Source organism: Hydra vulgaris, chromosome 12, assembly GCF_038396675.1.
Source record: "Hydra vulgaris chromosome 12, alternate assembly HydraT2T_AEP".
NCBI classification, from domain to species: domain Eukaryota; kingdom Metazoa; phylum Cnidaria; class Hydrozoa; order Anthoathecata; family Hydridae; genus Hydra; species Hydra vulgaris.
The window spans coordinates 11148874-11176625 of record NC_088931.1 but is presented as its reverse complement, the minus strand read 5'-3'; the positions used below and the strand labels follow the sequence as shown (position 1 = coordinate 11176625).

At 26.2% G+C, this 27752-nt stretch overlaps 1 protein-coding gene across 1 annotated transcript; it reads left to right on the top strand.

Annotated features, from left to right (window-relative positions):
- Positions 1 to 1278: 1278 nt before the first annotated feature.
- LOC100202845 (inositol monophosphatase 3) lies at positions 1279 to 26320 on the top strand. The gene is made up of 4 exons (XM_065812095.1): positions 1279 to 1522; positions 23318 to 23528; positions 25558 to 25683; positions 25770 to 26320. Exons 1-4 carry the CDS (start codon positions 1301 to 1303, stop codon positions 26246 to 26248), a joined length of 1038 nt encoding a protein of 345 aa, XP_065668167.1. The 5' UTR covers positions 1279 to 1300; the 3' UTR covers positions 26249 to 26320.
- The last annotated feature ends 1432 nt before the right edge of the window (positions 26321 to 27752 follow it).

Below are 27752 nucleotides of genomic sequence, written 5' to 3'. Positions count from 1 at the left end.
AAAGCGAGTTAGAAAGTTGACTGTTTGAGTTAGAGATTGAGTCATTCAGTGTGATGAGCATTAAAGTCACCAACAACAACGATATTGGCTGATGGATAAAGAGAGAGGGCTTGGTCAATTTGATCAGAAATAACATCAAAAAGAGTGCAGTCTTGAGATGAAGGAGAGCAATATAGAACAAAGAACTCAAATTAGTCTCACAAAGAGCATGTAGGTCTGGTAAAATTTGCAAGAGATGGAAAAACTCAACAGAAGAAAAGTTACTTCGAAGACCACGAATATTAGTGAATGCTATGTTTAGAGAACTTGGTGATGGCGATGGTATTTTGTATTTTGTAGTTTTTGGTTCTTTAGTCATGATGCTTTCACATAACATTTTTGCATCCTTCTTTGATTGTTATAATGACATTACAAGTTTTACATTGAGCAGTTTTGTTTATTTAGCACTTTAAGAAATGTTCCCAAACAGGAGCATTGGTTTTTAATTTTTGGAAAGTTATTTTAAATTTTGTTTTCTAAATTGCTTTGAAATAATATAAGATTTTAAAGTGCAACAATTTAAAACTGTGTAAGCTATGATGGTATGCAACATTAACATCATAAAAAGTAATATTATGTAAAAATAACATGGAACCGAATACCCTTACTAAATAGATCTCGATCCAGATCTCAAAAAAATGGTACGGGTACCCGTGTATTCGGTTCCGGATCATGGATCTGACTGTGCCCTTAATGCAACTTAATAGACTGGATTGTTTTTTTACTTTTAATAAAAATAAAAACATTCTGAATGTTTTAATTTTTTATTATTTTTCTGTACATACATCAACTGACAAATAGATAGAACATGCAAGAAATGCTACATCGACTGACAAATAGGTAGAACATGCAAGGAGTGCTGTTAAATAGACTAAGAAATAGGTAGAACATGTGAGGAGTATTACTACATTGACTGACAAATAGGTAGAACATGCCAGGAGCACTGCTACATCGACTGACAAATAGGTAGAACATGCAAGGAGTGCTGCTACATAAAGCTTACATTTTATGGTAAAAATAAATATATATAAGACTGGAGGAGGTTAATATAATTGTAAAAGAAAATATAATTAGACCTTTAAATTATAAGTTATTAATTTGTAATACAAATAATAAAAAAAAAGAATTAAAATATTACAATGATAAATAAAAATTGTTTTTAAAATTATTTTCAACCTTCAAGTAAAAATTTTTTAGTAAAAGCTGTAAATAAAATTTCTTAATATACTTTATAGATTTTTTATATTTAGAAAGCAAATAAATGTGTGGTCAGAATATTCGTTTATCAAAACTTGGATATTTTTGCATACTATCTTTAAGTTGTTTATTGTTTTTCTATTTTCGCGGGTTTTCTATTACACAATTGGTTATTATACAAAACAATGATTCCGTATCTCTTCGGAGACTTTTGTTAGCATCAATTCAAGCAGCCAGGCTTGGTGGAATCAAAGTAAAAAACATTAGAATGGAACAAAGCTTACAGGTTTAAAATATTTTACAAAGTTTAAAATATTATGTAGTTATTATAAAATTAACTATAAATTAAAAGTTTGTTTTCAATATATGTATTTATTACTAATAAAATTGTTATCTAATAATATCTGCAAATATAGTAATATTTTTTGATGCAGGTCAGCATGATGTTAGTATTTTATGTATAATTTAATTTTAAAGAAAAGGTAAAAAGTAATAATAATTTAAAAAGAAATTAAATTTTTTTTCTGTAATAGATCTTTTTTATATGTAGAACAAAAATGTACCACAAAATAATGTCATTATTAAAACTTTCGTGTGAACCTAAATTAAAAGTAAATAATAAAATATTTATATTGCATAACCCTATATACATGCATGCATGTGTATGTTTGTTTGCGTATATGTGTGTGTATGTCTAGAGAAAACTTATGAAAGCTTTAATTATTGGAAACTGTTTTCTGAATTAATTAATCAGGGTATATAGCTAAGAACATTGGCTGTCTCCTAGTTTTTGGTACACAAATCAAACTAAGTGTGTTTTCAAAAATTAATTTTCTATATTATGAATCTACATATTAAATGTAATATAGGTAACGCTTTTTTTAAAACCTTTTGGCATATCCCAAAGATATTGTCCTGATTGTACCGTTTTGATTTGCAATCCTAAAATAATTAACTGCATTAAATGTTGAAGCCAATGTCATTAATATGTCATTTAATACAAAGAAATGAATGGTATATAATCCAAAGCAGATATGTAAAATTGTGTTAAACAACTTTCATCTATTTACCTCAGCTGGTTGTGAATTTAAGAAAAATTTAGTTATGATTATTATAAAAATGACTAAAAATCATATTATTAAAATATGATTTTTAGTCATTTTTCTAAAGATCATATTAAAGATTTAAGTTTAATGGCTCAAATAGAAATAATCGTTTGTTTCCTTTGACCTTTTTCCATCGTCTTCCAAAATTGAAGACAAGTTAATATATAAAATATCTTGGGATATTTCTTGACAAAAACCTATCATGGTACTATGAACTAATTCAATTAAATAAAAAACTCTCACGTGCCAATAGTATGGTGTCATTAATACGACACTATGTTCCCCAACACGTTTTAATATCAATTTACTATTCCTTGTTCTTCTCACATCTAAGTTATTGTTGCACTTCTTGGGGTCAAAAAAGGTAGATTTCTATTACATCGTATAAACAGTTTACAACGCACTTCCTTAAGAATTATGACATTTTCTCCCTTACGTTCTAATATCGAAAATAGGTTTTCTGAATTAAAAATTCTAAAATTTCAAGATCTTGTAAAGCTTTATAATTGTCTCTTTGTGATTGATTTTCTTCAAAATAAGCTACCAAATTCGTTCAATAATTTTTTTATTAAAACAAGTGACACACACAAATATTACACTCGAAATACTGAAAATTTTAACTTGCACACTTCCTTTTTCAGCACTATCAAATATGGCAAGCTCTCTATTAAAAATCAATGTATTTCTCACTGGAACCAAATAATACCATTTATAAAAAAAAAAGATTTTAACTAAATACCCTTTTATTACTAACATTCTTCTCAATCGAAACCAAATTAAGAAATTTATATTTGAGTATATATTTAATGAATATTAATTTTATCTTTTATTATTATTGCTTTTTTTATATTACTGTTTTTATAAAACTATTATTACTTTTATTTTATACTGTCTTTTTTAACTCTACTAATATTCCTATTATCATTAATTTATCTTTGTTTTTAAATCTTATTAATATTATTTATAATGATAGTGATAGTGATTCAATTGTAGTAATAGTTTTTATGGTTATTGCCCTAATTTTTGCAATTGTTATGTTTATTTGTTAATATCTGTCGTAGTTATAAACTTTACTATAATTATTTTTACCATTAGTTATAATTTATAGTAAAGTTATCATGATATAGTTACTATTTGTTTTTTTATTCACATTATTATTAATATTATTATTTTTATTATATTATTATTGCAATTATTAATATCATCTTTATTTATTAAAGCTTTATTTTTCTTTCTTTCTTTTTTTTTTTTTTTTTTTTTTTTTTTCTAAAAAAAAATTTTTTTTTTTCTTATTTATAATTCTTTCTGTGTTTTATGTTGTATATTGATATCAGTTTTGCTTTAAGCAATTCAATTAGAATTATATGCTGTATCATAAGCAATTCAATTAGAATTATATGCTGTATCATAAGCAATTCAATTAGAATTATATGCTGTATCATAAGCAATTCAATTAGAATTATATGCTGTATCATAAGCAATTCAATTAGAATTATATGCTGTATCATAAGCAATTCTATTAGAATTATATGCTGTATCATAAGCAATTCTATTAGAATTATATGCTGTATCATAAGCAATTCTATTAGAATTATATGCTGTATCATAAGCAATTCTATTAGAATTATATGCTGTATCATAAGCAATTCTATTAGAATTATATGCTGGTTCATAAGCAATTCTATGGAAAATATTTTGAGATATAAGTTACAAAGTGTTGTATGTTGATATCAGTTTTGCTTTTACCATACTTGGTGTATATAGCTTTCACCATTATATATATATATATATATATATATATATATGTATATATATATATATATATATATATATATATATATATATATATATATACATATATATATATATATATATATATATATATATATATATATATATATATATATATATATATATATATATATATATATATATATATATATAGATCTATAGTTTGTTGGCTTTAGGAAGAGCGGAAGGAAAAAAGTGATTCTTACGCCAACACATACGTCACTTTTAATTACTTTTGACTTTCGTCCAACATTTTCGTGTTGGACGAAAGTCAAAACCATTAATTTAATTACAAATTAATTGTTATATAAAAAAACCACAAAAACGCAAATTTAATTGACCGGAATGTTTTTAAAAACATTCTGAATGTTTTTAAAACATTCTGAATTTAATTTTAACAATATAAACAATGTTTTTATTTTTATTTTTTTTAATAAAATGTTTTTATTTTTATTTTTTTTATTAAAATGTTTTTATTTTTATTTTTTTTACTGTAAATTATGCGCGGAGTGTTGCTACATCGACTATCTTATAGCCTGACTCGCAAGGGAGTGCTGCTACATCGACTGAAAAATAGCCTGACTCGCAAGGGAGTGCTGCTACATCGACTGACAAATAGCCTGACTTGCAAGGGAGTGCTGCTACATCGACTGACAAATAGCCTGACCCGCAAGGGAGTGCTGCTACATCGACTGAGGGTTTGGTTGGGGCAGGCAGTCTATCATTATTAAAAAAAAAAAATTCCGGTCTTGCATTTTAATTTTTACTTTTTGTCAACAAAATATGGAAAAAACTTTCGGACAACATCTAAGGGTTCTATATATATATATATGTATAACTCTTAACTGGTTGTCAGAAAGTTTTTCCGTATTTTGTTGACAAAAAGTAAAAATTAAAATGCAAGACCGGAAATTTTTTTTTTATTAATTGATAGACTTCCTGCCCCAACCAAACCCTCAGTAGATGTAGCAGCACTCCCTTGCGAGTCAGGCTAAAAGATAGTAGATGTAGCAGCACTCTGGTCCAAGTCAGGCTATTTGTCAGTCGATATAGCAGCACTCCATTGCGAGTCAGGCTATTTGTCAGTCGATGTAGCAGCACTTTGTTGCAAGTCAGGCTATAAGATAGTCGATGTAGCAACACTCCGCGCACGATTTACAGTAAAAAAATAAAAATACAAACATCTTATTAAAAAAAATAAAAATAAAAACATTGTTTATATTGTTAAAAACATTCAGAATGTTTTTAAAAACATTCTGGTCAATTAAATTTGCGTTTTTGCGGTTTTTTTAAAAAACGATTAATTTATAATTAAATTAATGGTTTTTACTTTCTGACCACACGCAAATGTTGAATGAAAGTCAAAAGTAATTAAAAGTGATGTATTTGTTGGCATAAGAATTATTTTTTTCATTCCGTACTCCCAAATGCAACAAACTATATATATATATATATATATATATATATATATATATATATATATATATATATATATATATATATATATATATATATATATATATATATATGTATAAATATATATATATATATATATATATATATATATATATATATATATATATATATATATATATATATATATATGTATAAATATATATATATATATATATATATATATATATATATATATATATATATATATATATATATATATATATATATATATATATATAAAGGGATGAACCCAGACCTGTTTTAGTACCGCTGGAATGGTATGGGCGCCCAAAAATTATTTTTATTTTATAATTTTTAATTTGCTTTTTTATTAAAAATAGAAAAATTTCCGTTTTAAATGCAGTGTATATAAATAATTTTTAGTTTATTATAGTTACCTCATTTATTCTTCAGATCAATAAAATGAATTAAAAAGAAATTGCTTTTTTACCTAATGAGGTAATTGTCCTTTTGTTACTAACTGAACATTAGTTAAAAAAAAAAATTAATCTCGTTACAAAACTTAATTTTAAAAACCTGTTGGGAAATTTTATAACAATGGAATGTACAAAAAATTTGCTTTTTCAATATTTTATAACAATGGAATGTATAAAAAATTTGCTTTTTCGAAAAAATGAAGCGTAAACTTTTCCAGAAAGTTTTGTTTCTTTTCCATATTCCATTTGACTTTTAAAATAATACAAATAATGATTACAATAATTTAATAAAAGTTTTATTAAGATCTATTTAAAATAACCCATCGTTAATGTAAACTTTTTAGAATATGGGCAAAAAAAAAAGTTAAAAAACAGTTTTGCAGGCATAAAATATTTATTTCTACAAAAATATAGGTGACTAATAACTATTATAATCATTTGTATCAAAGCAATATAGTTATTAAAAGTGGTGACTGTCTGAAACTAGTTTTTTGATGTCTGGATTGATTTTTGAGGTAGATAAAAGTATCACATTACTAAGATGGTTGTCTCCTAAATATCCAAATTGTTAAACGGGCATTTAAAAAAGTCTCTCCAGGCAGTGCTTTGGCCACCACTGGATTAAATAAATATAATATATTTCTTAAAATATAAGGTGTTTTTTAATAAAAAAATAAATATTTTTTTTAAATTGTTTATCGTAATTATCTCTTCTTTAAATTAAAAGGCGCCTTAAAATTACTTTCAAAATTATTAACCTTTAGTAAAAGTTAAATGAACAGATTTTCTAATATTTAAATCAAAATTTTAAAATTAAAATAGTAGTATATACGTTTACTTATGTTTTTTATTTGAATAGTTAATCGAATTCAAGACATAAAACTATTTTTTTAATTTTACATATTGCACAATTTAATATATGTAATTATATAATGTAATGTGAATATTAATTAAAAATTATTAAAGTATTTAAACATTTAATTACTATTTAAAACATTAATAACTACTAAAATTGAATTTACTAAGATATAGTTAATAAATGTTTAAAATACTTTGAACAATTTTCATTAATTATGTACTAATATTATGGTATTTGCAACAAAAGCATTTATTAAAGTCTTTAGTTAAATAGTTTTCTTATCGTAACTAAAGTAACATCGTCCACCAGTAAATTCATGTATTCAAAAAAATGCCTTTGTATGAACTCCTTATCTTAGGATGAAACTAAACAAGATAAACACAAATGATTAAAATTATGATTGAAAAATGATGACTAAAAATAATTGTCATGGCACCTGTTTTAACTAATGGATAAGAAGGGGTGGGTGGGGGTGGAGAATCAAAAACAACCCCCTCTCCCCTTCCCCTTAAAGTTGCCAAAAAAAGCGGTATCCCCAAATAAACTCTGGGTTTTTTACTAATATATATATACATATATATGTATATATATATATATATATATATATATATATATATATATATATATATATATATATATATACATATATATATTTACATAAATATATATATATATATATATATATATATATATATATATATATATATATATATATATATATATATATATATATATATATACAGCACACATATAGAACAACATACAAAAAATCTTTGCAGTGACGTATCCAGAAATTTTTTGGACAAATTCTATCTAGAGGGCCTTTTTATTTTAAGAATATAGATTTAAAAGATTTATATATAATATACCTCACCTTAGTATTTTACTTTTTACCAAATAAAAAATGTAAATAGTTAACCAAAATAATGTTAAATTTATTACAAAATGACGGCTTTAAGGCCAACATCAATTCGCCGCTAATTTTCATTTACATACTTTATTTGCTTACTAACATAAAGAGAAAAATCAAATTTATTTCCTTATTGCTTCTCCCATAAGTACCCTTTGCGGGTACTCGTGAGAGTACCCACAAAAGGTACTCATGGGAGTACCTTTTGCAGTTAACTCAAGCATTAACTATAACATTTCAAAAAAACAAGCGATAACTATAACATTTAATAAAGAATATTTGTATGTTTTTTTATATAAACTATAAAGATTTATTGTATAGCGTATTTGCATAACAAAGTCAGTTCATTCAAATTTTTAATTAATTTATTCAAAAGTTAATAACTTTTTTTGTTGTTCTTCTTCTCTTGCTTTTCAAATCAAGTTTTTTGGCGTGATTATTATAATGCTATTATGTTTTGAAAAACTTTTATTTATTTTATTATTTAAAATATTTTTAATGCAGTTTTATTGTTATTTGAAATGAAAAAAAGTTTAAAGCTCATATAGTTTAATTGCATTGTAAAATATAGTTATGAAAATCTAAGCGGAGGAGAAACTCATATTAGGGTATTTTTAAAAATTTAATATTTTTATTTAAAAGTATAAAATGTTTAGCATTTTTTTAATCCAATCAAATATATGTTTAAATAATGTTTTTATTTAATTATATAAAATTTTTTTATTTAAAAATATAAAATGCTAAGCGTATTTTAGTCCAATCAAAACGTGTGTTTTATGTTTTAATCTAATTGTAACATATTCCATATCTCATCTGTGTGAATTCGAATTAAGCATTCTGATTGACTTAAAATACATTTATAATCTTTTTTTTAAAGTCATTTTTCAAATGTTGCTTTTTCTAAATGACATTAATAACAAATTTGTATCTATCATAACAAGTTTTATAATTATCATCATAGTTATCATCATATATATCATAACAAATTTTATAACAAAACAGCAAGACAATAAGTAATAAAGAATTGTTTTGTTTTATTGTTTTAAATTGAGTTTGGGCAGAAATTTGGGGGCCCATACTGGTATACTGGTATCAAAATCGGCCTGGATAGGTCATTGCTATGCAACATATCTCAGCCTCTAAACTTATACCTGTTGTTACCTCTTTCAACTAATGTTCTGGTTTAACCAATGTTGTTGCATTAAAATCAAATTCTTATATTATACATTGTATTTTAAAAATATTTGATTTTTAATCATCTAGTGGTAAATTTTCTTCGAATCAAACTGTTTATAGTCATTAAAAATGCTCATTGAACTGATGATCTTAGTTCCCTAATGCAAAAGTATTGAGAGTGCATAAAAAGACTATCATCATAACCACAAATCTAAAAACATTAAATGGCATTAAATATTGATTAGTTATATGAAAACTTTAAGGGGTTTACAGTTACAACAGTAAATAGTACAGATATAGTTACAAAGAGTTTAATTTAAGAGATAAATAATTTCTATCTATTAACCAGTTTTGCATCTATTATGGTGGCGTAGATGTATTTATAATACATTGTTTCCAGTTTAGAATGTTAAATGCTGGATCTTCTAGACTCCTTACATCGGTTTGTTTGTCTCAACTTGTAAGCAACTCATTCTATTATCCATATTCCTAATATGGGTACAATTCTAAAACTCAGTTTTTTGGTTCTGAGGCTGGCTGTTAGTCAGGTTTCTCAAACTCTTTGGTAGCTCTCAGAGAGGCTGATTCCATCAACAACTGTAAAATATCAGAGTACTAACAGTGCCATGTTGTGCATGGACGATGTTCCTGTTCGTACTTTTGGTGTGCATTATCAAGACCACATTAGGAGCTCTTTGTTATAGCTTTGGTTTTGTTAATAGTAATAAGATAATTGCTTTAACTATTATATAGTGTTGTGAGTACTATCTGTGCTTTAAGTCAAATTCTTTAACCAATTTAAAAAATGACTAAAGTATCAAAAACAATAAATAAAAAACACCATCATCACCAAGTTCTCTAAATCTATCATTCACTAATATCTGCGGTCTCAGAAGTAACTTTTCTTCAGCTGAGTCTTATCTCTGGCAAAGTTCACCAGACCTACTTGCTCTTTTTGAGACTATTTTGAGTTCAGCTGTCTTATCTTGTGATCTTAGTGCTGATCGTTATCTTTCTTTAATTCATAAAGACTCCAATAGTCACATGCTTGGCCTGGCTTGGCATGCTTGGCATTTACATTTGTAAGAGTTTGCCTATTTGTTTGGAAACTAGGTTTGAATCCATAGACTATTCTTTTATGTGCTTTTGTTTAACACCATTTCACTCTATCACCTTTTCTCTTTGTTATATATGCTCTCCTTCCTCTCAAGACTACACTCTTTTCAATTTATGATCAAATTGACTTAGCGCTTTCTCTTTATCCTTCAGTCAATATCGTTGTTGTTAGGGACTTTAATGCTCATCAACTTAGTGATTTAGCTCTAGTGTCAGTGACTCTGCAGGTGTTAAGACCCATAACCTTTGTCTTTCTTGATCTCTAACACAAATAGTCAACTTTCCAACTCGCTTTCCAGTCAATCCAAGTCATTTACTTCTCTTCTCGACTTATACCTTGGTTTTAATCCTATTTATTATTCTTTACATTTTCATCAGTTTTCATCACATTTTCATTAGTTTCTTCATTTTCACCCATAGACGCTTCTGATCATGGTTTAATCTCTCTAAAACTATTATCTCATTCTTCTTTGTCATCAGAATCCCCCTATCATTGTACCTCTTACAACTAACTTAAAACTGACTGAGATTCTTTCTGTAATTTACTTCCTGATGGCCCTTGGGTAAAAAACTTTTGTCTTCCTCCTGATAAATGTGCTTCTTACGTAACTTCTTGAATTCAGGTTGGCATGGAATCATTTATTCCTTCACTTTTCTCCATGGTGTTCCTCTCATTGTGCTGCTTCAATTTCCATTACTTTTGTTTCTATCACCAAAACAATTCTCCTAAAAACAGACATCTATCACTATTTCTTGAAACCATTGTAAAAGGTTTTGTCTAATGCCAATAGTTCTCAGGTCACAAAATCTTGTACTTCACCACAAAAATTAAGCTCCAGAGATTTCTGGAGAATCTTTAACAGTGTCTATAATAAGGGCAAATTTGTCATTCCATCTCTCTTGCATGTTTCAAATTTTTTTACCTCGCCTTAAAGACAAAGCTGAATTGTTTACTAAGAAGTTTTCACCAATCTAATTTCTTGATTCCAATAATCACATCCTACCTGATAAAGCCAACAAACAGGTTGATCCATTGCTTGACATATGTATTACGCTAGTTTCTTTATCAAAAGTGATTTCCTACTTCAACTCTTACAGCATGTGGTCCAGACAACATACCTGTTATAGTATTGCAGAAATGCTCTCTGGAGTTGTTGTGTTTACTTTCAAAACTATTTAACAAGGGCTTATCAGAGTCTTATTTACTAGCCTGCTGGAAAGCAGCCTCTGTTATCCCTATTTCAAAAATTCTGGAGAGCAATCAGACTTCTCTAGCTACCACCCATTAATCTTCTTCCTATCATTAGCATGGTTTTTGAGTCTTTAATTAACAAGCACTTAATCTCTCATCTTGAATCTAATAACTTACTTTCTGATCATCAATATGGATTTTGATCTTCTCGTTCTACTGCTGATTTGTTAACATTAATAACTTATTGGTTTTATGATGCATTTAATAGATGTGGAGTGGTTAAGCAGGGCTCAAATTAACGCAAAAAAATCTATTGCATAAAAAAAATTTTTTGCCCACTCCTCCCTCATCCCTTGTGCTGCTTTGCAGTAATGGAGGGGGGCTTGCATTACACAGTGGGTCAAAAGTGACATTTTCTAGCCAAAACCTTTAAAACTAAAATTTTTTTATTTTTTTTAGTTAGAAACAGTTTATTATGTTGAAAAACATAATTTGTGGAAAAAATAACGTTTGTTTTTTAAAAACTTCAAATTTTAAAAACTTCAAATCTTTTCGTCTTGATTTCTAGCCTGCCACTTCATAATCGGCATCTTATAAGAGATATGGAGCATACATTCTAAAAACCTTATCCAAGCATGCAAAGTTAAAACGCCATGTTTTATTTTGCCTTCTAAAGTTTTTTTTTGAACAACTAAAAATAAATTGTTCATTTCGATTGGAGATGCACCACACACTGAACAGCATTGGTATGCGTTGGTTGCTGTGGAAATAATAGTTTGAATTTTTCCATCTATCATTGTTAAATTTACAATATGTTGTATTTCAACTTCCTTTGTTGTACCAACCTCCAATAAAACAGGTACAACAGATAATGTTATCTCTTTAATAGAAGCCATAATTGACTCATATTCTGCAAGAATTACTTCATTTGATTCTTTTCTATATTTAAATCTCAGAGGTCTGCAGTAATTAGTTGATGATGGTTTCAGATTTCTCCAAACAACCTGTTTTTTGTCATCTTTGAAACAATATAGTTCTAGAGGAACCAAGCAAGTTATGAAAAGTGATTCATCTGTATGAAGTTCACTAGAAACATCTGACAGTTGTTTATAAACAGATTGTCCTGTTGCACCATCAAAACCAGCTTTGTATATTATAAATAGTTTAGTACAATCTTTAAGCACAGGTGAATTTAACACAACACTTTAAGCTGAACATATTCTTGATGCAGTATGAAAAAGAAGAGCTTGTAATGGAACCTCTGCAGAGTAGTCACTGACTTGAATGTTTTCAGGGTAGCATTTATTTTTAGCTTCTTTTACAATATGATAGGATGGGTATAGAGCGCAATGGAAGAGCATTGTTTCTTAAATGCTGATAAGTTTCTTTGGATAAATTAGCATCTAAGACTAGCGCTAATGATTGTTCTGAAGTAAGTGATTCTGTCGATAATTCTTTGTTGTATATTTTTTTAATTACTTTTGCTTCTATAAACCTTTTATCCCTTTTCAAACTTTTACTTGCTGCATATAAAAGTTCGTTTAAATTATATTTACTCAAAAGCTCTTTAATTATGCGATCTTTAGTTCTCACAGACGCATCTTCAAACAAAATCGAAGGGCGTCCACCTTAAAGTATAATATTATTTTATCAATTATTAAGTCGTCGTAATAATAATACAAATAAATTATACACATTATAATAAATTTACACATAGTTAAAGTAAACATACCACAGGTTTTTGTTTTGATTTTTTTTTTTTTTTACAGTCAAATATAGTTTGGTTTAACCAAACTTTATATCTTTTTTCAAATACTGCACTTGTTCTATTCAATTTTTTCCACTTTTTTTTTAGCTTGGTAAATGAATTTCGAAATAATTGACAAGTTATCATTAGATATTTCAAAATTGCTTTGGGAAACAAAACTCAAAATCTTTGCATGTAAATCATCATTTTGTAGTAAATTATTTTCCATTATATAATTCATAAGACATCTCCTATCCATTTTTAAGAGATTGTCTGTTCAATAAAATACTTCTAATTTGAAAGAAAGTAATTTAAAATGCTTTTAATAAAGTAATTTTTTTACGAGCAGTAACTATGAAACTCAGTTCCTTTCCTTTATTTCTCATTGGTTGTTATCGTGTTTTTTATCGATTACATATAATTTTATTGTTTTCGGAAATTATAAAATAAATAATAAATATTATGTCCCAAACTTGTACTACGTAGAAGTATATAATTCATATTTTATCACAGTCTCTGAGTTTTTATTACTTTAAAACGGTAGCATAAAAAATTAGGAATAATGGTTTCAATGCGATCTAAATGTTCATTGAGCAAATTTATTGAGGAAGTTACTGGAAAGCAATTAAAAAAAATATATATTTAATTTTAAACTTATGTCTTTAATAAAAATTATTATAAAGTCAAACTGCAGTTTTTAAATTACAAGTCTTCTTAAATTTTTTGTTATCGATCAAAAACGCATTAACAAGAAATGTGGACGTAGTTAATTGAATTTAAAAGTTTATTCGTTTAGGCAGCTATAGGCAGCCAATTTTTATACCACAAGATCAATGTCATATTGGTATTCAATTATATATTATTTTAAGCGGTTGATACGGGTTGATCCGATGGTTTTAAATGATATTTTTGAAAAAAATAAAAACTTATAACTCAAAATTATTGATGTTTGCATTGTTGAAAATATTTATATAAAATGCAAAAATTATTTTATTTTATGTGATTTAAATATTAACATAATACTATATAAGTCATTTATAAGTTAAAAAATAAACTTAAACTTTTTTAAAATAAGAAATCAAAGTTTTCAAAAGATGTAAAAAAATAAAATTTTCACACTTTTTTGTTGTTATTGATAAAAAGTATTTAAGGAAATATTTAAACAACAAATATGGCGTTTTATTGAAAAATAATTTTTAATAAAATATAATTTCTGGCTTATTAATATATTGAGGAAAGATTTGCCTTTTTCAAAATTTCAAAATTTCAAAACTTTTTTGTATGGTTTTGCCGGCTTCTGGCCCAATGTGCATTAGTATAAAGTTGTATCTTTTTTACATTAGTTCGTAATTGTTATTTTTTTAATATATTATTTCTCGTATTTAAATATTATCTAGTATTAATATATAATCTAGTTATAATTTTCTAGTTTAAAACAGCGTAAGTTAATTTAAAGCTCATGTTTCAATTTAAAGTTTAAGTTGCAGTTATAGTGTAATGAGCAATTAACATATTTAATACTATTAAGATATTACTTTTAATAATTGTTTTACTTAACATAATATAAAAAAGTAAAAATAAAGTAGTAACAGTGAAAATGCAAATATTACAATATTTTAACCACTTTAATTAGTCATTGAAACTGTTTTAATATGTTCATACTGACAATAAAACACATGTTATTTTTAAAGAGTATTGAATTCTTATTGTAAAAAGTTGTAAAATAACAATAAAACAAACTGCAATGTTGTTTTAACAATAAGCTTGTGTTAATGTAAAACAACAACGTTGTTTTATTGCTGTTTTAATATAAACCAAAGTAAATAAATAGAGTTGTTCTAATTAATAAAAACATTATTGTCATAAAACATTGAACTTCATATTTGCGCAAAAACATGCCTATAGACCATTCAAGCCTGTAATCTATAGACCAAACGAGTACAATCAAAGCAAAAAAACATTAGATACCAAGTTTTTTATAATTTGATCTAGAGAACAACTAAAAATTCAAGTTTAATTTACTTTTTCATTCAGATGAATTTTAAATTGGTGTTTTCATTCAAATTGTTTTGCAATAAAAAGTGAAACAAAAAAATTTGGTTTAATAAATCAAGTTTCCTTAATTTTAAGAATATGCTAAAATTATTTTTTTATAAAAAAAATTCTTTGAACAGAAGTAAAATAATTTATTAATTTCAATTTAAGTTTTTTATAATTTAATTTTTATTTTAACTTTTGCAATCACTGGATTAATTTTTGCTATAGAGTGTTTCTACTTTTAAAACTATTTTCAAGAAACAACAAAATGAACTATTCAAAACGTTTATGATTTAAATGTAACTTTCTTCCTTACTTGCACTATGTTCTAATGATATTGTTACTGTATTTAGATAAGCTTTTAACTTTCAGCAACGTTTCTCGCTATGGTGAGTATTATGGATGCCACTTAATTAAATTTATAATTATTGAGTGTTGAAATTATTTTTTTAAATAGACTTCTTTTTAAATAAAATTCCTAAAAATAACTTGCGTATTTATAGAAAATGTTTGATCTTGTTATCGCTTTAAATGAAATTTTAAGAATTGGTATTGTGTTTTTTATATTCTATTCGAGATTTCTTGTTAAAACAATTTTTAGATATAAATAGAAACATTTATATGGCTAATTTTTGTGAGTCTTTAAGTATGTTAAGTAAATTAAATAGTTGCGTAGCTGTAAGTTATTGTAGTAACTTAACTGGTTGTTTTGATTTTGTTTAAAGGTAAGTTTACTATGATGTACTTTATCCATTTAGTAAATCAAACTAAATATAAGTTATATTATTCAACTATAAAATAATATTGGCTTCTATGCAGAGATTTAAAGTAATTTAAATTCAAAAGCGTGGCGTACTTTATGACTCCTAATAAAAAACTTTGACAAAAACATTACTAAGAATGGCCCAAAAAAAGCAAAATTAGAAAAGAAAAAAAAATTAACAAAAAAACAAAAAAATTGCGAAAACATTTTTTTAAAGAAAAAACTAAGATGTGAGAGCAATAGCCCTGTTAAGGCTATTGCTCTCGGCATTTCTAAAGCCGAGCCAATTTTTTTGTTCTACAGCTGATTACAGCTGAACCGTAATAACCGATAAGTTTTATTGTGCATTAGATAGAGGTGGAGCTATTGCTCTTGACATTTCTAAAGCATTTGATAAAGTTTGGCATGCTGATCTTTTCCATAAACTCTCTTCTTATGGTGTATCAGGTAACATCTTTAAGATTATTGAATCTTTCCTTACCAATCATAATATAAAAGTTGTCCTCGATGGGCAGCACTCTTTTTTATTTCCTGAAATTCAGGAGTTCCTCAAGGCTCTATCCTTGGTCCTATACTTTTTTTAATTTATATTAAGGATCTCCTTAAAATTCATATAACTTGCATTCTTTTAAGTTGTCTGTTAATCGCTATCCTGCTTTATAAACTTCATTTTTTCCTCATTGAAAGTAAAGATGAAAATAAAAAAACTAATTTATTTATGAATATATATATATATATATATATATATATATATATATATATATATATATATATATATATATATTCATAAATAAATTAGTTTTTTTATTTTCATCTTTATATATATATATATATTTTTATATAGAATATTTATATATATTTTTATTATATATATATTTTTTTATATAAATTTATTTAATTATATATATATTTTTATAAAGAATATATATATATATATATTCTTTATATATATATATATATATATATATATATATATATACATGTATTTGTATTTATATATATATATATATACATGTGTTAGTATTTATTTATATATATATATATATATATATATATATATATATATACATGTATTTATATATATATATATATGTATATATATATATATATATATATATATATATATATATATATATATATATATATATATATATATATACACACACACACACACATGTATTTGTATTTATATATATAACAAGTTTGAATTAAATAATATTTACACACAATTTTGCTTTGTTTTTCTTAACAGCGTGTATATAGCCTCTTTATTTATAGTTTATATCTTTGACATTAGTAGAATTTACTTAAATTTATATTAAAATGATTTATTGAAAAAGTTTAATTCAGATTTTAAAATGTTCTTAAATAAGATTTTAAATAACATTTCAATATCACATGTTGAAAGCTTTTAAAGTTTTGCATGCTGGATCTCTCTTTATATAGTCAGGGCCTATTCTAGGAAAAACATTTCGGCGGCCAAACCCCCAAAAAAATGTTGTGACCTTCCTATGTTAGCTATAAAATTCTCCAGGAACAAACAAGAAAAAGTATGTAACTAATCATTTTAAGAACTGATTTAACATATTTAAAAGTTGTCTTTTTAACTATTTTTAATAGTGTCATTAATAAAGACAATCAAATTTTTTCCCCTCCCTTGAGTACCAACTATTCACACACAAAAAGTAACAACATTCTAAAGAATTAATTCTTTTATGACAAATAATTGAAAAAGTTAATACTCTAAGTATGCTTTTATAAAATTTGTAGCTATGAAAATAACTATTTAATTTAGTGTAACTGTTCATTTAAATTCAATCAATGTTTTTTCATTTTTGAACAAAGAAACTTTGACTATTTTTTATTTCTCTCAGTTTGTTTTGCTGTCATTACCAAAAGCTGAAAATTCTGCTGCAAAATGAGTTGAATATATAACCACTTAGTTAAAAGATAACTTTTTTATCTCAATGGAAAATTCAACCGATAATACTTCATTTTAATTTATAAAAGATTATTAAAACTTATTTTAGAATAACTACTTTATAATAAAGTATAAAAAATTTTTATAAAATGATTTTTTTCTAAATATATAATATATTAAGATAAATAAACATTTATAGTGTATATAATAACTATTGACTATATTAGTAAAACTGAGTTAAAATAAATGCTAAAACATAATTGCATAGTTCATTGCCAAGAAATTTGGCTGATTTTCTAGTTGGTTGCTAAAGAAAACTTTCCTGCATCACTACTCTAAACTATTTATAAATCCATCATCGCTCTAAAGCTAGCTGTTATCTCTAGTAGATAAAGAGTTTGTTGTGAAGTATCTAGAAGCGTAACAAGGTCTTAATTAATCTATATGTATATATCAGGGTACCATTTGTCATGGATTAAGAAGTATTGAAGATGGTTCATGGTTTTTTATTGCTAAATCCAAAGAAATATTGTGATGATTTGATTTTGTATCCCTTGCAAAGCCCTTTTGAGATATGAATTTCTTAGAGTAAATTGTGCAAGAAAATGTATTTTTACCAATAGACAACAGCAGTTTACAAAGAAAAAAATAATGCATCTACATCAAATGAAGCATTAATGTTTTAGTGTGTTTCCACATTTTGTGCACTCTGTTCCTGAACACACAACTGTTTTTAGCGAATATTAGAAAAATCCTAGTATTACAGCTCAAGTGACCAGACTGTCTTTTTCTAATGACTATGGTTAAATCTACAATCTTGTTGCAAGAAATGTACTAAAATTTTTTTTTTACAAAAAGTACTCAAGTGATACAAATAAGTTTATAAAGTCATGTTTGCCTACTCTAGATAACTATCTTATAGCCTGCTTAACTGCAGCAGGCTGTAAGATATTCGTTATAGCAGCTCTCCCTTGTAGCAGCAGGATATAAGATAGTCAATTGGGGGATATAAGATAGTTTTTACTGTAAAACAGGCATTCCATGCCTGTTTTACAGTAAAAAAGCAACACTTCTCGCATGTTTTACCTATTTGTCAGTCAATGTAGCAACACTCCTCGCATATTTTAAAATTATTATAAAACAATAAAAATACAAAAACAAAAGCACTATAATTAAAAAAACTTTCTAGTCATTAATATTGCAGTTTTTAAAAAAATGATAAAACTTAATGCACTTCATTGACTTTTAAATGACATTAAAATGTCACTTAATTGTTGATGTCGCTTAAATGTTAAAAAAAGCATTGAAAGAGACTTTTTTTTACCATTAATGTCTCTTTCAAATGCTATATAAAGATATAAATATATATATATATATATATATATATATATATATATATATATATATATATATATATATATATATATATATATATATATATATATATATATATATATATATATATATTCAGGAGCGGATCCAGGGTGTAGCAAGTGTAGCAATTGCTACAGTCAGCTCAGTTTTTTTTTTTCTTTTTTTCTTTTTTACATACATTTTTTTTTTCATGCAAAAGAGAATAATAATTTAAATAAGATATGAAGGTTACAAATAGTCAAAATGCGGCGCTTCAAAAATTTATTCAAAATCGTAGGTGAGCCAAGTTGACTATGTTACGGAAATATTTTATTCGGAAAAAGGAAATGCTTCACTGTAAAACCCATGTTTTTAACGTATTTTATCTCACATGCCCATAAAATTTTGAAAGAATTTCAAACATTTCACAGCGTATCAACTTAAATTGAACTGGGAGTTAAAAAAAATGGCAAATCGACTGTAGCAACTGTAGCAAAAGTCAATTTGTCATATTTTGAAGCAACTATACATACCCCCGATAATTTATTATATATTGTACCTATTTAACTGCAATCTTTTTATTAACAAGGAGGTCTTACGTAGTGACTAAAAGTCATCAAGCAAGGACTTGTAGCAAAAAAAAAAAAAGTGTAGCAAATGCAGAAATTCTGTTAAATATCAACTCTCCGTTTATAAAACTTTTTAAAATGAAGTGGATAGTAATCACTAAATGGTTTTTAAAGGTTTTTAGTCTATTATGAAAATGGTAAAATTTGTTTATGTTTATGAAATTTGGTGAAATGTGTTTATTGCTGTTCTACGAGTTATTTATTATTGAAGAAGTCAAATGATTTAAAAACGTTTTAAAAATTTTATAGATTTCCCAGAGACAAAGAGTAGAAAACATATTGTTTACCTAATGCGGGTTTTAAAACACTTTATTATATGATCTGATTGACATCAAAACTTCAAAAAGGTTAAACTAAAATAACATTTTGCACAGTTTTCCTTTTAGATAGATTTTTAGTTTATTCTAAAATTGCAATGAACTTTCTACTACTTTTTTTTTTAATTCGGAAATTTCTACTTTAACTATTATTCTCTGTGACAAGGTGTATGTTTCAAAAATGTTATTGTATCAGGAAGTTGCTGTTTTTGGAAAACCAATGGTATAAATTCTCTTTCGAAAAGTATTTAAGATGTTATGATAACTTGTAATACGAATTAAATGTTTGATGGTCCTAAATTTCTTTTAAAAATATTGTGAAAACCTGTAGACAAGTAAATTTCTATGTGATCAAATTCATTTAAATTTAGAATCAGTAAGAGAGTCAAATAGCAAAGCAAAGGCAGTTATATGTGATAAATATTAAACTCTAACATTTTATGAAAAACCTTGGTTAACTACAGATGGAACTCTTTTGTTGTTTGACTTTTGTCCAGGTTATCAAAAACATACAAAATAATAGACTCAGAAAGCGAAACGATTTTTTCTGATAATACTTACAATGTTCTTCTTAATCACCCTGAAACTTCTACTATCTCAAAATTTAACAAGACTGGTGATTTTATTAAACTTGCTGTCACATAATGGAAATCTTTTTATCTAAAAAGTGGGGGCATATCTTTTAGGTTTAATAATGATCAAATAGCTTCCTCAGAGATCTAAATGATAAACAAAGAAAGTTTGTTTTGGATTTTTGCGATACAGCATTATGCATGAAAAAAATCAGAAAGTAAAAATAGGCATAAAATATCAAAACATGTCGCAAGGCATTTCACAAATTATACACGTGAAGAAATAGTCTAGCTGATTAAAACGCTGTTAAGAGAAACATTTTTGTTACAAGTATATTATGTTAGGAAAGTTTGCTACAGAACTACTTGAAACAGAATTTAGAAATTTAAGAAAAGTATCTTTCGACATATTTTTAGGTGTTCTTCGAAACCAAAGAAGTCTCTTGTCTACATTAAAATGTATTTTGAAATTATGATTTGATTAACAATATAAAATTTTGGTCAATTTTCAAAATCATTCAAATTTGTGGATTAAAAAGTCCTTTTGACAATACTGTTCAATGACTTTTCTTTAATTTGATTAAAGATAAAGTTTTTTTGACTTCTATATTGAATTCTTTTATGCTTTAATGCATTAATTGAAATTGAGTGTAATCATTACAATATACTTTCCTATATTAATTTATAAAAAAACACTAAAAACTTTCTACACCAAAATCAAACAAAGAACTATGCTGTTTTAAACAAAGAACGACCATGTTAAGTTTTTGTTTCTTGTTGGGTTGACATTTATTCATTGACACTTTTGTTTTTATTATTTGCTGAGATTTGTTGATTGTATCGTTGTTAATTGTATTATGCATGAAGTTTGCTTTTTTTGTATTTTGAAAGCATTTCTTATTTATTTAAAGCGATATATTTTTATTGAAAAAGTTTAGTTACTTAAGTTCTATTTTTTATTTGATTTGAAACCTGTTTCTTTTTTTTATTATTTGACAAAAAGTTTATTGTAATGAAGTAATTAAGTATATTATTAAAAATTGAAAATATTTATAAATTATTTTTATAAATTTATATACATTATCACAGTATCTATTTTAATTTTCAGATATTTTATAAAGTAAGCCATTAAATAAAGCATGTGTTTTAAAACAGACTTTAATTATATAAAAAAATTGAACTTTAAACAAATTTAGATTAAATTTGTCGTTTTCATTTTTAAATATCAACCTCCAATTTTTTTGCAGACTAAAACATTTTAACAAGCACAAATATTTTGTTGATTTAAATATATAGATAAATTTATATGAAAATGTTTTGGGTATTATTTGGCATAAATACATTGACTGGCAATAGGAATACCAAGAACTAAATGTAAATACATCGACTGAGGGTAATAAAAGTTTGGTCAGGGTTTTAGTCATGATTAAAAGTCATAAAAGACGAGTAAACTATCATTTCCTTAAAAAGTATTCAGTTTAATCAGATGTTTTAACGTCGCGTAAATCAAGTAACGTTCTTCCGCTCTAAACGGACAGAAGAAAGCAGTGGTAGAGGACCTCATGTATCACTATAATCCACTGTACATCCAAGACTGGCACGAATGGGGTGTGATAACTCCCTCCCACACCCAATCAATGAATTTTAGTTAATTATGTCTGCAAATTTAGCTCATTTAGACCAGTAAATTGGCTTATGTAGACCATATAGTACAGACATCAAACTTGGACTTTTAGAGCTGTTGACTTATGTAAAAGGCGAGGACCTTTTTTTTTTTTTTAGACTAAAAAATATTTATGGCATTTTTGCTACAGTCAATAAAAATCCTGGATCCGCCTCTGATATTACTGTTATATGTCTGTTGTTTACCTAGTTTTAATAAAACAACAAATAAATTTAAATTTTAGCCATGATACTCATTATGATCACACTATGCTCACTTAATGCAATAAATAAATGAAAATGGAATTTAGTTGTAATTTAGAACTGTGGGGTAAACATTTGTTATGCAATTTTTGCTAAAAAGCAAAAATATCATACTACATTTCCCAAAGGTTTTTGTTCAAACAATTTAAAAAAGATGACTGTTAAAAATGTGACAGTTGCTTTATTTATTTAGACAGATGCTTTGATTTTAGATGCTTTGTTTATTTAATGTAATCCTTATGCAAAGTCTAATAAAGAAATTACTCTCTTATATTCTTATTCTAAAAAAATGTTTTTTTAGAATAAGAATATAAGAAACATATACCTATAAAAAAAAGTTTTTTTTATAGGTATATGTTATATAATGTAAAGGTATATGTTATATTGAATCTTTTTTATGTTTGAATATTTTCTTGTTATATTTTTCATACCTTTGAAACATGAAAAACCAGGAAAGAATGATTTACACAAATTAATTTCATTGTTGTTGAAATTAGTTAAAGTGAGTTTTTTTACTATGTAGTTTATAATATCTGTTCAATCAATTTTTCTTTTTAGTTTTCATCTTCTTTTTCTTTTAACTTTGTTTTTTTTAAATAATAAGTTTTTCTTTTGATTTTTTTTCTTCGAAGATTATCTATGATATTACACTAAATTACCCTTTAAAAATGAAATTTTTCTTTTATAAATAATAACATATTCTTAAGGCAAAAGATTTTAACTATAATATGCATCAAAGTACATTGAGAGATATATCATTATTACAATATATAGGTGAAAACCAAAGGACATACAAAGGAAGGTGCCAATGATCTTGTCACATTGGGAGATATGCTTTCTCATAAAGCAATGTACTTTGGCTTGAAGAGAGAGTTTCCAGGTCTGCATATTGTTTCTGAGGAAGTATCAGAGAGTGACAAAACTTATCAAGAAGAATCTCCTTTATTAAATCTAAGTGCATTAGAAGAAATGAATTTACATTTAGGCAAGTTATTTTCACATTGGTAGCTTCGAGAAACAATTTTTCTCTTAGTTTAAAATTTTTTTTTTAGTTTCATACTTTTTATAAAATATTTCCTTAAACATAAAATATTTTACTTATGTCATTGATTAATGTACCTCAATATTTATCAGTTTCCGAACTTCTATTATATCAAAATAAGAATTTAGAACTTTTTATTTAATTTTATTATTTTTAAATATTTAAATAGTTGACTAATTTATTTCACAAAAATGATTTGACTGCGTTGAAGATGCTAAGTCAAGGTCAAATGTAGTTAAATTTGTAATAAGGATTTTATTGACCTTACAAATGATGTAAACAATCACTTAATTGTAATTTTCCTGTGTCTCAAAGAGCTGCACTATTATATGGTATACAATGCTTTATACACTATTGTTACTTGCTAGTGGTTATCAGTCAATGTAGCAACACTCCTCGCATGTTTTAAAAATATTATAAAACAATAAAAAAACGAAAACAAAAGCACTATTTAACCACGTATAAAGAGAGAGAGAGAGAGAGAGAGAGAGAGAGAGAGAGACATACATACATACATACATACATACATACATACATACATACATGCATACATACATACATACATACATACATACATATAAATTAGTAAAAACACTTATTTTTTTCTTCTATAGGTTGTTTCTCCTTCTTTAGGTCCATCAGGAAGAATGTCTAAACATAATAAAAAATTCAAAATATAGAAAAAGTATAAAAAGTTTCACAGGAAGTTGGGAATTGTTATAATTGGTTATATAATAACTGTAATTATTTTGCAACCAGGAATTTACATCAACTACATTAAAATAAAAAAGTTAATTATGAAAAGAATTCTTTAGGATTAGAAGAGTTTTAGTTTGGTCATTTCTTCTTGTTTGTTACAGCTTCAGATCAAACTTGATCAATTGCAAGTTTGATTTAAAGCTGTTAACGGTAATAGGTTAATTGAGTTCTGCTGGTAGGTCATTCCATCCATCAAGAACCTTCCAAAAACAAAACTCCATTATTGCTCCTGTGTTGTTCCTTGTCTATATTAATGATCTTTCTGAAAATCTAAAGTTGCTTTGTTTGCTGATGAAACAACTATATATTCTTATCTTCACGAAAAATGATCATTTTTCTATAGCTTTGGAACAAGCAGCCAATCTATTATTAAAGCTATATTTAAAATCTATTGCAAAGTTGCATCTGGTAAGGTTCTTTTTATTACGCTTGCCGTTTTCTTACTCCTGATTCCATACCTCCACCTCTATAAATCTCTTATTTGTTCTTGTATGAAATATTGTTGTCATGTTTGGGCTGGTTCTTCTAATGTGTTATCAAACCTTCTCTAAAATTTTCTTTTTAACATTCTTTAGAATATATTATTTGATATAAATATAGGTGATTATCTTTTGTCAACTTTTTTTTCTATGAACAATGTTTAATATTAAAACTTAATGTTTTTGTATTCAAGGTATATAACCAATACTGTTAAAGAATTAGTGCTGTACAGAATGGCATATTTTCGTATCAATATAGTGCAGTTTGCTTTATGTAAGCACACCTAAAGTATGCCACTAACTAGTTGCATCACTGATTGTTTTTGTTTTTTTTTAAATAGAGCTATCTGGTATTCAATGTTGTTCATTTTTTTTTTAAAGGTAGAGTTTTGTACTCCATGGAAAAAATTTGTGCAAATACAAATTCAGTTACATCATATTTAGTATTCTTAAGGCCTATAAAAAATCTTGTGCTCCATGGAAAAAATGAAGCTTGTGCAAATACAAACTCAGTTACATCATATTTAGTATTCTTAAGGCCTATAAAAAATCGAACCACGCGTTAGAAAATATTTATTAAATTTTTCATTTTGTTTTAAAATATTTTAGCTTCGCAACGAGTACGTCTTAATTAACTGAATAAAAATAATAATTTTGAAGCGTGTCTTCTCTTAAGCACGAAATTTTGATCTATATAAAAAAATTTGTAAAATTTTCAAATATTATTAATTTAGATAGCTACGATAATTTAGTACCTAATGAGGACATTACTGTATGGATTGATCCACTTGATGCAACGCAAGAATACACAGAGAATCTTACGGAGTTTGTTACTACTATGGTTTGTGTAGCTGTTAAAGGTAGAATGACAATAGTGTTGAAAATCTTATTTTTTTGTTCTGTAGCTTGAGTTTATTTTTTGTTTTGTTTTTAAAATATGATATAGGTAAAGCCATAATAGGTGTGATTCATTTGCCATTTAAAGATCAAACTGTTTGGGCCTGGAATGGTCATTCTAGTAATATTCATTACTCGTTAAAAACAGAAAATGTAAATTCTCATATGAAAGTTATTGTTTCTCGTTCTCACAGCGGAAAAGTTAAAGAAATTGCGAAAATAGCATTTGGCAAAAATACTGAAATTATTACAGCTGGAGGTGCTGGTTATAAATCTCTCTTAGTCGCACGAAGGGAGGTGGATGCTTATGTCCACATAACTGCGATTAAAAAATGGGATATCTGTGCTGGAAATGCTATTATAAAACAACTTGGTGGCGATATGACAGATTTGAAGGGAAACGAGATAAATTTTTTAGATAAAACTCGTACAGATTTAGCATTGAATGATGGGTTAGTTGCCACTTTTCAAAACCATCGCGAAGTTGTAGCAAAACTTAAAGATTTTAATCTGAATAAAACTGGTTAATTTAAAAACTGAAAATTATTTAATAAATTATTTTAATTATTTGTATATTTGAAAATAAATCAAAATGTTAAATTGAAGAGTTAATTATTCCAAAGTGCTAAATCTCATTTTACATTCAACATCGAATTCAATATCGCTATTCTCATGTTGAATTCAATATTGTTATTCTCATGTTATTGTAGGCAGAGTTAAGTTCATGTACATCGAAATTAAATTAACATTACACCAAATAAATAATATAATTACTTGAATAGATAAATAAAAACGATTCATAGGCTCTTCAAAAGTTAACGTAACATTCTTGTACCAATTAATGCATTCTTGTACCTAGTTCATACTAACAAGATACACGTTTTATTTTAAACGTATATTGAATTGTTATTGCAAAAAGCTGTATGAAACAAGTAAAACAATACCGCGAAGTTGCTTTGTTAACATAAAGCAATTCGATGTTCTTTGGGAAGGTTTTTTCTCTTTACGACATCGCATAAGAATAAAAGAAGTTGTGTTCCATATCTGGTGCGCATTCTATATCTATTAAAAACAACGATTGCTAATACGAATTTGAAAATAGCTGTCCGGATCCTGTTAAATCTGTTCTGCACCGATCATTTCTATATCTATTCTTTAGATGGTCGATTCATTTTAATAATTTTTGTGAACGGTAGAAAGTAATTGATTTAAAAGCATTAAAAAGCATTAAAAACTGCGTGACACTTCTCTTAGTGTCTTTATTGTGAAAGGGTGGGTCGAGTACACGTATGGGTGTGCTTGGAAGGGCAATTCATGGTATTCCCCCTACCACGCACACCCATACGTGTACTCGACAGGTGAGAAGAGGTATTTTAATTAAAACTAATCAAGATTTAATTCAAGAGCTTTTACAAAAATAATAAAATGCAAAACAACAATATTTACATATATAAGTGTATATTATAATTATATGTATAATTATAATACAGCGGAGAAAATAGAATTAGCCTCACCTTTATTTTTCGTTCTAATTTAACAAAAAAGCAATGAAACAATTATCAAATCTACCCTATTTTTTATTATCTTCTACTACAATTAAAAAGTCTATTAATTGGTATGTGCAATTAATTACAAGTGGAAAAAAAAATTAAAAGTATTCAATTTGTGGAGAAAATAGAATTAGCCTCATTTAGGTTAAATACAAGAAAATATAAAAAATATTTTCTTTTACGCTCATTTAATATTGCTTCCTGAATTTTTAATGACTTCAAATATGCGACTTGGCATACTAGTCACAAGATTTTGGATAGTTTCTATAGATATTTCATTCCAAGCTTCTTTGATACGAGTTTTCAGCTTCAATGCGGATTCATATTGCTTACCATTTTCATAAACCTTTCTAGAAAGTATTTCCCATAGATTTTCAATTGGGTCAACCCCTGAACTGCATGCGGACCATTCCATTACGTGAATATTTTTCTCTCTAAACCAAGCTTTTGTGAGATTTGAGCTATGGATAGCAGAATTGTCT

What these genes read in the sequence shown, in the direction of transcription:
- LOC100202845 (XM_065812095.1), top strand. Translation starts at nt 1,301, where the DNA reads ATGTGTGGTCAGAATATTCGTTTATCAAAACTTGGATATTTTTGCATA. An exon ending in GAATGGAACAAAGCTTACAG is followed by an intron (nt 1,523 to 23,317) that starts GTTTAAAATATT and finishes TACAATATATAG; the next exon opens with GTGAAAACCAAAGGACATAC. An exon ending in AGAAATGAATTTACATTTAG is followed by an intron (nt 23,529 to 25,557) that starts GCAAGTTATTTT and finishes TTATTAATTTAG; the next exon opens with ATAGCTACGATAATTTAGTA.